This window comes from Arthrobotrys flagrans, assembly GCF_004000055.1.
Source record: "Arthrobotrys flagrans strain CBS H-5679 chromosome Unknown unitig_15, whole genome shotgun sequence".
In the NCBI taxonomy this organism is placed as follows: domain Eukaryota; kingdom Fungi; phylum Ascomycota; class Orbiliomycetes; order Orbiliales; family Orbiliaceae; genus Arthrobotrys; species Arthrobotrys flagrans.
In genome coordinates, this window is record NW_027137545.1 from 3396851 (window position 1) to 3408533 (window position 11683).

Below are 11683 nucleotides of genomic sequence, written 5' to 3' on the forward strand. Positions count from 1 at the left end.
AAGTGCAGATATAGTTATCGATTCACACTTGAATGACCTAGAAAGCCACTATCTATGTATAGAAGTTTGGAGGATATTAGATTATAATATTGTTACTATCAATTCTAGTTTCCCTGGTCAACCTTAATTTTCTCTGCCTCTTGTATACCCCCCCGGCTAGCCTTGAGCATTTCAAAGATCACATAGGACCTCTACCTGTTTTCCTCATTCCTAGTGTCCCCATCCATTACCGCTCACAAGGAGGAAGCTGCTTCCCAAGAACAAACATAATGCGCTAATTCACATTGCTACTTCATCCAAGTAGGTGAGATGGCCGAGTTGGTCTATGGCGCCAGGTTAAGGTTATACCTTAACAAGTGACATCCTGGTACGGGTAACCGTGCGTGGGTTCGAATCCCACTCTCATCACTAACTTTTTATAATTTTTTATAATTTTTTTTGTTCGTTAGTTCGGTGTAGATGGCTTTGGGGGGTGGTTTTTTTTTTTTGGGCTTCGAGAGCGAACAAACGCTGTTCTGGGCAAGTGTGTTGGTTTGTGTTGGATCTGGGACTTGGCGAATACATACATGGTGACTTAGGGAACACGCGAGATCGTAAACTTCGACTTCGCAAGATCAGGAAATTCTTTGATTCGTGTATAGATTTTAGTTCCCGCAATGCAATGGGCGATAGAGCGGCCTTTAGCGCGCACCATGATATCGGAGTGTCGAGACTGCTGTCGTTTTGGGACAGTGTTTCATCTCCAACATTTACAACACATTATTAACCATCTGCGTTGCATATATACCAACATATCAATTCAATGCAAAGAGCTTTAAGGAATAATCAAGGATCGGGCAACAGCATAAACCGGTAAGCTCACACCCGTATTGCTTAACAGGCCAAGTACCAGCCTCTATTCGATAAATATAGTCGCGAAGCTAGAAGACATTCATGTCCTTGAGGGTTCATCGTCACCTCGGCCTCATCTCTTCGATATTTTAACAGCCGACCGAGCAGTCGTTTTGAGAGAAACCGTCCAAGACGAGCTTGATCCCTCTTAGAAGAACCTATTTAATATTTATATATATATAGTGTTGCTAGCATGCTAGTCATGGTAAACAAAGTCTTTGGCGCTATAGCGCTTCTTCTAGCTCTACTACGGCCCAGCCTGGGACTGTCAACCGATCCCGAAGAAGCAGCATCATCTATATCCCCCTCAACCCCAAACCCTGCTAGCGCAACCGGTGGAACCGTTCTCATTCGCTCCCTGGAGCAAGTTCACAAAACTCCAGAGTTCCTCGAATTGTCCACTGAACCGGAGGACAGCGCCGACCCTAAGGTTCATCCCCATCCCCGTCTTGTCAATCCTACCATTTTCTACACATGCGAGGTAGTTTGTCCACCCATTTCTGAGATCCTCGTATCATTGGGGCGGGGGGTCGCCCGGATCTCAGTAGCAACAGAGCACGTATGACGCTCTGGAAAACTCTCGCAAAGTGCAAGGACCGTACTTGTGAATATAGTAGTAAATCCTGATCGTCAAAGTGACATTACACCCGGGCATGAGCATCAGACGTGTCGCTTGCTGAGTCTTGCCTCACAGTGTCCCCTGGTATGGTAAGCGGAATATAGTCGATCCTGCTTTGTTTTGGAAGCTCCTGTCAAATATATGTGCATATCCGATAGTTAGGTAGCTAGCGCGCATCATTGGAACTGTAGGATGCTACCGTGTAGCTCGAGTGCACTAACCGGATATCGAACCCGGTAACAGTCTTACAGCTTATCAAAGGGCTCTTAACAGCATACCGGATCTTATAAAACAGATGAATACCGATTACGAGTGGAATCTTGTGGATAGGTTCTCGATGAGTTGGTATAAGACCGGCAGCGGAACCGGCGGCACTAACAGAAGTTAGTCTTGTCACATCGCCATTGAGTTTACACCTGTAATATATAGTTTTGATAAAACCAAAGTTTCCTGCTTTTAAACGCATATACTCGAATCTTTTTTACACCAAGAAGGGATCTCGGAGTTCTAGGTTTACCTGTACACCTAGGTACTTACTTACAGAATTGTTGTTCAAGGCCTTTCTATCCTCCCCTGTTAGAATCGGATGTTTGGATGGAGAAACCTCCAGAGTATACAAGCAGTGGTATCCTAGTAACCACCTAGGTAGTTATCTATGAAGCTTGCATTATCAATAGAATCCACCGGGGCCAATTGTCAATTGTGGTCATCGTGTAACTATCTTAAAGCTCGGTGCTGAAGCTGTTCTATAAATGGACTCCTTTAACCTCTTTCCCCTCTTTCCCCTTCTCTTCTTTCTTCTCTCTAGGGATCGAACTTAACAACTATTGAGGTAAGAAGTCTCCACTTAAACCAACTTAGGTCTAGGGTGTACATCGGTCCTCGATAAAGCAGATTTAGAAGCTTATAACCGTCCAGTGCTGACATCGGTAATTACATGATAGATTCGAAGACCTCGCTCGCAGGCCCTTAAGTAAGGCTACTACTGTGACTTATACTCAATATGTTCTTTGATTACACTTAGGCTTCTCTCTAGGCAGGCCGAATCCTTCAGGTTACGTCATGTGAACAGCTTGAAATCTCGGTGCGGTGGGAAGCCTAGGTAGGAAAGTATGCTACTCTTGGTCTCGTTGCTAGATGATATTCCCTAATTTATTAAATTCAAGTTGCTGACATTGTCCGTAGACTCGAAGCTTCATAGCAATACTGCTTGTGTCTTGCACTACTGTGGTACGTTTCCCTGACCTGCATGACTAGGCCTCGGAAGCTTAAGATCGAGAAGGGGCTGGGCCAAAGTTAAAGCTAACACCAACATTCTTTCCAAATTTATGAACGCTGGCTACACGGTGTTGTTTCTTGTGTGTGGTTCAGTTTCAAACCTTCATCATTTCCAGAAAAAACTCTTCCAGCTGTCGAACACCGGCGAAACTTCTGGCTACCACAATATACAACCCCATAGTGTAAATTTTCATAATGTCCTCTAAATCTCACTTGTCGTACGGCGAACGAGCCAAACAACATACACATCCGGTTGCTCGAAGGCTGCTTGAAATCGCAGAGGCAAAGCAAACCAATGTGGTCGTCTCCGCCGACGTTACAAGAGCAGGCGAACTGTTAGACCTCGCTGACAGTATGTCCAAATAAAACCACGCCATAGAAAGCAGCTGGCTAACTGGCGCTTAGGGCTTGGTCCATACATCGCTGTGCTAAAGACACACATTGATATACTTGATAATTTCAGCTTGACGGTACTCGAGGATTTAAAGGAACTGGCAGCCAAACACAACTTTCTGATATTCGAAGATCGCAAGTTCGTCGATATTGGAAATACAGTTCAAAAGCAGTACCACGGTGGAGCTTTACAAATATCAAGTTGGGCGGATATTGTTAACTGTACAATGCTCCCCGGAGAAGGTATCGTCCAGGCGTTGACTCAAACGGCAGAGGGCGACGATTTCCCGTACAAAGATCAGAGAGCACTCTTGATCCTGGCAACTATGACAAGTAAAGGATCACTGGCTACGGGGGAGTATACGAAAGTTTCTGTTGAGTGCGCACGGAAATACAGTCGGTTTGTCATCGGATTTGTGGCGTCTAAGACGTTAGGGGACATTGAGACGGAGGTTGCCCCGTTGGAGAATGAGGATTTCGTCCTCTTCACCACGGGCATTAATATGGCTTCGAAGGGTGACAAACTGGGACAACAGTATCAGACACCGAGGTCGGCAGTGGAGGCGGGAACCGATTTTATTATCGCAGGGAGAGGAATCTATGCTGGTCCCGACCCTGTTGCGTCCGCTAAAGCATACAAGGAGGAAGGATGGAACGCTTACCTTGGACGGTTGAGCAAAGCTTAGAATATCAGACTCGTATATTTTAGGTTTTGGTACAATACTATCTGGCTATTCCGTCACTTTGTTTCTGACTTATCGTTTCCCGTATGAATACGTATCGATATCGGCGTGTCTTGCATTAGTAGTGTGTATTCGGAAACCATGGGCAAATTTTATATCGACACGAAAATGAAAAAACCAGCCTCGTCCTTTGGTTGACAGCTTGCTAAAAAACTTGAACTTTGAGATGAGTAACAAAAAAAATATAATTTTTTTTACCACAGACTGCAGATGTGATTCGACAGAATTATAAACCGGCTCATCGGTGTCGTGAGCCCAGATGCATGTTGACGTTGAGGGCATTGCACACACGTGGGGCGAAGAAAGCAAAAGCGGCACGTTATCTCCCTTGGCCTTGGCCTGGTTGTGCATGGGCCACATCGCTTGACCAACCCCAACTTAAACCACATCGAGGACCTGCGCGTCATCTCTCCTCTGACGAATCGCCTTCCTCTCACAAATTCGATTCTCTGGAACCATCGTCTAACCTCTGGTGGCCTCTTAACGATATAAACACTTTCATTCCACTCCTTCAAGGCCACCAGTCATCGCTAAAGATCGTTCCAACTTCCCTGATTCCCCAGATGCTTCAAAGATAGCCTTCTCCTCGTCGATCGAAGTTTTGGCAGTTTAAAATGCCCGGCTTTCTTGAACCCGGTGGCACGGGGACCAAGTTAGGCAAATTTTTCATCATTTTCTCGGGAGTCTGCGCGATAGTGGCGGCCTTGTTGTCGGTGGTGTAAGATCACACGATGTGTCTCTTTTTGGTGATAGGATGAAGGGGCTAACGACAAACTTGAAATAGTTCGATATGGTTCCAACTGTACATATGCAATCCGAGATACAAGGGCTTTATTGGAGTGAAAGCACGGGCTAACCCGGTTTTGACAGGAAAAACTATCGAAAACCATTGCTTCAACGATATGTCGTGCGGATTTTGTTGATGTTGGTGATGCTCTTTAATATTTGTCAAGTCGGAGACTGGATCTAACTGGGATGATAGGGTTCCGATTTATGCCATAACCTCGTGGCTTAGTTTAAAGTCGTCGGCAGCGGCCTTCTTTCTTGATCCTATTCGAGATATATACGAGGTGGGAATTATATGACACCAATCCTCGAACGCCAACCACTAACTCAACCACAGGCCTTCACTATCTATACCTTCTTCCAACTCCTCATTAACTTCCTCGGCGGCGAACGAGCACTCATCATTCTGACCCACGGTCGAGCCCCGATTCCACATCTATGGCCTCTCGATCTCTGTCTCCCCAAAGTCGATATCAGCGACCCGCACTCCTTCCTAAACATCAAGCGTGGGATCCTCCAATACACATGGCTCAAGCCGATACTCGCCCTCGCAACAATCATCATGAAAGCCACCGACACCTACCAGGAAGGATACATTGGACTTAATAGCGGGTACTTTTGGAGTGGGATCATTTACAATCTTTCCGTGACGATTAGTTTGTATAGCTTGGGTATGTTTTGGGCGTGTATGCATCATGACTTGAGGCCGTTTAGACCGGTGCCAAAGGTTGGTATTCCCCGTATTTGGACTCTGGCAGGGCCTATTGCTAACTGGTATTTAGTTTTTGTGCATTAAACTCATTATCTTTGCTTCGTACTGGCAAGGATTCTTCCTTTCGATATTGGTGTGGCTTAAGTTCATACCAGATACACCAGAGTACTCTCGTGATAATCTTGCAGCTGCCATCCAGGACTGTCTGATCTGTTGTGAAATGCCGGCTTTCGCTATTGCACATTGGTATGCCTTTTCATGGAAGGACTATGCGGACCCGACGATCTCGGCAGCCCGTATGCCAGTTCAATATGCCTTGCGTGATGCCTACGGTATTCGCGACCTGATATATGACACAAAGGTCACTTTTGGCGGGAAAGGGTATGAATACCGTAACTTTGACTCCGCAGGTGGAACAACCATGGCGCACCCTGAAAGTGCTGCGAGAATGGCAAGAATTATGGAAGGAATGCGGTATCAAGGCGGCGGGAAAGGGAAGTACTGGATACCAAAGCCGGCACCCTCGAGTCGCTCGGCTTTGTTGGGCGGCGTTGGCTCCGCTGCTGGTACCGATGGTCCTGCCCGAAGAGCGGCTGCTGGTGTCGGAAGGTCGTATGGAAGTGTGGCTACCGACAATCTTGAGGATGAGGGTACTGACGAGGAAATGGAAAAGTTGTACGATGACGCGAGAGGAATGGAATTTGGGGATTATAATGTGAGTACAGTATTTTCTTGTCAGGAGTAGGACATCGCTAACCGTTAACTTAGTACCCTGTCATAACGGCACACGAACCGTATAGTGCGGAGCGTTTCCGACAGAACTACCAATCGTCTCGTTATCTTGTTACAACAGCCACAAACCAGGCCCTTCTTCAGCCTGAGAACCGCACCAAGATTCAGTCTCGAAGCAGGAGCAAAAAATCAAATGCATCGAGTTCTCGTAGCCGTAAAGGGAAATCCAAGCTTTCGGATGGCGACGGGCAAGAATCGCAAGGGTTACTGTCTAAGGTTGCCGACACGTCGCACCGGAGTGAATCGTCCTCGTCTCACTTCTCGGACCGTTCCGGCGTCGTAGATCTCGTCGTTGAGGACACACAGGCGGAGGAAATCGAACGTGTCCGCGCCCGCAAGGAGGGCGGCCCTGGCTGGAACGGGGAAGATCCCAAGATATTTGTTACCAAATATCCTCCAAAGGATCCAGGACACGTTGAGAGATCGGGCTTTGAAACAGAACACATCCCCACACCGATTAATACGCGAGAAAACAACACCGATACCTCCAGAGCTGGTGGGTCCGGAGCCACCTCACAAGGGAACTTTGTTGTAGCTGAGGAGGAAGAGGAAGAGGAAGACACCCCAGTTGATGACAGAGTGAGGTACGGGAGTCTAGCTAATGACGACAATCCCTGGGGTCGTTAGAACGATGTTTCGTTTTGTTAGCGAGCAAATACTCGTTACTTTTCGTGCTTCCCTTGTTTTATTCGTCTTAGTTCTCTATTCCGTCGTTATACTTGTTTGCTATGCTATTCAGTGTTTATGTTTGGTATCGATGTTTCATCAGGGGATCATTTTCATTGCGATAGCTGCTGGGATTTCTTTTTACTTATTTTTCATAGCCGTGCAAGGCGTCCTGAAATCAGGTGTGTATCGAACGGGGCGTTGAAAAAGGGCATATTTCGTGTGTGTACATTTTGTTTGTATGGGGGGGGGGGACGAAGAGCGATGGGTCGTTTGATAGGTTAGCTGTCATTATGCATCAGGGATACAGATGGTTCGCGAGATAACTGGAGAGCGTTATACGAATATACTATCATTTTTGTCGTTTCATATCTTTTTTGAGATTCGATTCTATGTTCGCTGTCACCATTTCAATCTGGTACTGTGGTTTCAAGACCCTCTGGACCTATTTTATCCAAATTCGTATTTCAATATCTTGTGCGAAATGTCGAACGTGGCCACCTGAGATACCTGGGGAAATGTTGAGAGGTTGTTTCATCCAGTCTATTGCTGCACTACCTGTCCAACAGCCAATGGAAACGCATGACGGGCCAGGTTAATTGCCCTATTGTCGTCGGCATATCTAGCGATTCGCTGGAGACCCGGATGTTCATTAACAAACTGTCTGGGAAAGTAGGTTCTCCGATGATTTCTCGCTTTACGCGATATACCGGTAATTAAACGTCTACTCTAATAAGCGCGGGAAGAGTCTAACTTTAGCATAAATTATATTAAAGAAGTTGAGTTTTTGGGGAATGGTAAGTGGTGATCTCGCCAGGGGACCCACTCCCCGCTGTGCGCTTAATGCCGAGCCAATCGTTGGCCGTTCCCAATGAAAAGCAACATCTCGCGCTTCGGGCTGGTGGTGCGAAACAGCCCTATCGAATTAGTCTTTCGCAGGCCCCGGAGTGAAGCATGCATGCTGATATTTCAAAAGAGAAAAGGAAAAAGTAATGCGGTTGTAGGATCATCCACGCAGGCTTCATCTGGGGGGCCATTTGGTGGTTGGAAAGCCGTGCGCTAACGAGGCCTTTGGTTTACCAACTGGGAAACGAGTCGATGCATGGGATTTAACGTTCAACCGTGGGGTTTCAGGTTGACGTGCATCAGGAAGTAGTTAGTGTTCTCGCTGGTTATTTTGGGATACGGAAAAGAAGCCTTAAGCCGCGAATATGCAAGATGCTTCCCGAGGCGAAGGGACTTTCGCGAGTCGCAACGCTGAGTTTCACGGTTTCGAGTTTCGACTAGGCCCAGAATTTTGGTTGCGAGATGGCTGGTGGGCCGTTTTTTTTTAATTTTTCTTCATCATTTTCTTTTTTACTTTTTTATGCATGCTATGCATATTGTTCGGATGAGGTTTTGATGGCACCCGCATTGCAGAGTGCGCCGGAAACATGGGGGATGGTTTATAAGAAGTCAGGTTTCGGCCTCATGTTCGAGATCTTAGTATGATTTCGTTCCCTTCGTTTTTTTCCCTTTGTGTTTCGTTCTTTCGAAGTATTTGAGGAGGCATTAATTTCCCTTTTCAATATTTTTCTTTCTCTTTTCAAAGTCAGGACAGCAAGCTGACTGACGCCGGATATATCTGCGGTGGGATAGACGAATACCTTTTTTTTGTTTAACTCCGAGGACCCGTTCATTTGAGGCCTTCGGGAATTTCGTTGATAAGGAGAATCCGAATTCACTGAGTTGCAAAGAAAAGAGAGGGCTTGAGGCCTCCCTTAGCTTTGGTGTAAGTTTTTTATATATTTTATTTTGGATATCTCTTTCTTATCGAGTCCGGTTTATATTCTCTCCTTCGAATTCTTAAATTCCTTTCTTTTTGCTTCTTTTGTCTTTATTACACAACTTCGATGATATATCGAGTCCAACTTCATTCATTTATTTTTTTTACTCTGTCCATCTCTTTTCTTATACTATCTTCTTTCCCTTAGTTGATTTACAGTCCTTGTATCTCTATCAAATTAAAAATTTGTTTCCTTTTTTGACAAAACGACACTCAACTTCAACCTTTCCTTCTGTTCTCATTTTTATTTTTATTTTATATTCATTTTTTTACTTTTCGTTTTATTCAATTATGCCTTTTCAATCGTTATTTGGCAGCTGCTTTCCGTTCTCCGAAGAGCAGGCTGACCAAAATGGCGGGCAGATACGAAACCTCGATGAGCACGAGGCCAGGAAGTCGCATGCGCGGAGTCGGAGTGAGCGGTCTATCTTTAATTGGGGTAGGAACACCGAGGAGCCGGAGGGTATGTATAACTGTGGACGTTTCCAAGACTTCGAAATATTTGTACTAATGTATCGTTTATAGTTTCGGAAACTCGAAGTCCTACCCCATTCCCTCTTATCACCGTCGAAGATACATCTTCCATGCCCCGGCGGCCCCATGCAGTCCGATCACACAGCTGCCCTTCATCTACCCGAGATGCCCAGCGTGGTAACTCTCCATATGGACCAATGCTTACCATCCATGATGCAAATCTTGCAAACGAACTTCTTGGTTCTACATCATCCCTTGGTAACGGACAATATTCTTTCCTGAACGGAGAGTTCATTCCTCGCCCGACGTCTGGACTATCCAATCACACACGTCGCGCCAGCATGCCCGGCGATTTAAGATCTTGCACAAGTCCTTCTCCAGTGCATACACACGTCAGAGCGGCACAGAGTATGGGAAATTTGAATGTAAGCCCTGGAGACTTTGGACCATTCCCCACGGGGATGGGAAGGGCTTATGGGGTTAGTAGTCCTAGTACTACAACTTTTGATACGAGGAGGGATTCGGTGGGGACATTGACGGATACTACTTCTTTTGACGACGATTCGATGCACTCTGATCTGAACGTACCGGTCCCAGTACCAACGTCGAATGAGCCGGAGCGTGTCACTATTTCTGCTCGAGAAGTTGTACCCGTGGTGGAGGAAATTGTGGAAACTCCTGTGGCGTCGGTGCTAGCGCCAACTTCGAGCGGACCTGAGACGATCGTTTCTCATACTGTCGAAGAAGAAAGCACGGAAACTTCGGCGGCGCAGACTTCAACCGAATGCAAGGAGGCAGTCGTGCGCATTAAAATCGCACTTGAGGAAAAGGCATCTCTCGAACGGCGCCTACAGGAATTGGAAAGACTCATTAGCAGGGGAAGTTCCCAACGTCCAGCGAGGTTTCGAAGCGCGACTACCAGTGGTGCATTGGAATCTATCCCACAACCACCACTCACCGAGATCATTGTCGAGGCCACTTCACAGCCATCAGAATCTCAACAGGATATTCAAACTGACTCAGGCCGCGAAACTTCGTTTGAGGATGACACACCCAGACCACGACACTCCCCCCCACCATCACCACCAACTTTTACCCAGCCAGCTCCTGAGCCACAGCCACAACGTCAAAGGCCTGTCCTCCCCCAGCTTCAAACGTCATTGCCTCCTCCAACGGCCAGCGAGGAACGAAGAACTCCATCCACAGCAGTTAGACTGACTTCTGCAGTCTCAAGAATTGCAAACTGGATGTTTGGCGAGGAAGAACGTTCACCCTACCCGCATACCCCCATTCCCCTATCCACTCCTCGCACACAGCGACCTCAGACCTACCAACTGATTCAAGCACACCATTTGCAACTAACCCCAACCTCTCCACAACATCGCCGCACCGCACACCTCTCCGCACCTGCTACCACTGGTTCTCCCGTCCCGGTTATCGGATACCAACAGCGGTGGCGACCTCGAAACGTGGAGGACGTCGATCCTGTCCCGCCATATCATGAACAAGATCCCAACCCAAGTCCTGGGTTTGTATTCTTCCCACCAAACTCGCTCCTTACGCCGTTAGCGACACCCACGACCCCTTCTGGCACGAGCATTGCCACTCAAATGTACGCTCAAGCGGTGTGATCTGTATGACCAATTCATCTTGCCTTTTCATTTGTGTCAATTTTTAGCGAGTTTTGTGTTGTTTGAGTTATATTTTTTTGTTCCCTGGGTCAAGATACGGAACGAGAGTATCATGACACATAAACTGTACCTTTTGACTTTTAATATTCGGGAAGAAAGAGAAGAAAAGGCTCGTAAGCGGCGAAAATTAGATGGGATCTTTGGGATTGCATAGCTTAATTGGGAGTTAAATTCAGTAATTCATTATGGTTCATTGTGACTTTATGCATCCGAAAGTGTAAGACATGTCAAGATCAGGATGATCGATGACCGATCACACTTGTATATACCTCTTAGTGATCATTATCGAGCGTTATGAGAGTCACGCAGTCTCGATAGACAACTTCATCGAGCTGTCGAGGCCGGAATATGCACAATGCAGCCGGTTGCAAGCGCAATTCGATGGGCAGGAGTTTAGGCGGTTGGGACTTGCCTAAAGCCGACTGCTGGGCATTAAGCTGAGCGTGATATCATGGTCATGGCTATCCATATATAGTTATACTCATACTAGACATACAGAGTTCGAGCTTCAACCCCGCTAGAAGACAAAATTGCTTTTTTGCTGGGTAGCCCTGGCCGGTTAACCCCTCACCTGGTCATGATGCAGTGTTGGTAGTAGTCAGTGCTTGAATTCTCTGCTGTTTAATGTGGAGAGTGTCGACGCACACAAAAAATCTTTTTTATAGCTGCAAACGCCCACACAAAACCGGTGTCTCCTCTCCTCCTCTTCTATCTCTTCCCAACCCCTTCAAATTCACAAAAACCGTCTAGCAAAGAAAATACAAATACCCATTCTTCCTACCCGATTCCTCTTCCTAGTGAGAAGGCATCAGG

General features: G+C 46.5%; 3 protein-coding genes across 3 annotated transcripts; all 3 read left to right on the top strand.

Moving 5' to 3' along the window:
• Positions 1–2983: 2983 nt before the first annotated feature.
• DFL_000865 (uncharacterized protein) lies at positions 2984–3867 on the top strand (the record flags this gene model as incomplete). Its single annotated transcript, XM_067638411.1, has 2 exons — positions 2984–3140; positions 3194–3867. 2 exons carry the CDS (start codon positions 2984–2986, stop codon positions 3865–3867), a joined length of 831 nt encoding a protein of 276 aa, XP_067495421.1.
• Positions 3868–4538: 671 nt separating this feature from the next.
• DFL_000866 (uncharacterized protein) lies at positions 4539–6841 on the top strand (the record flags this gene model as incomplete). The annotated part of the gene is made up of 7 exons (XM_067638422.1): positions 4539–4642; positions 4709–4726; positions 4795–4848; positions 4907–4994; positions 5048–5437; positions 5493–6137; positions 6191–6841. The coding sequence occupies 7 exons, from the start codon at positions 4539–4541 to the stop codon at positions 6839–6841; spliced, it is 1950 nt and encodes a 649-aa protein (XP_067495422.1).
• A 2155-nt stretch (positions 6842–8996) lies between these two features.
• On the top strand, positions 8997–10810 carry DFL_000867 (uncharacterized protein; the record flags this gene model as incomplete). The annotated part of the gene is made up of 2 exons (XM_067638434.1): positions 8997–9168; positions 9231–10810. 2 exons carry the CDS (start codon positions 8997–8999, stop codon positions 10808–10810), a joined length of 1752 nt encoding a protein of 583 aa, XP_067495423.1.
• Between the last annotated feature and the right edge of the window lie 873 nt (positions 10811–11683).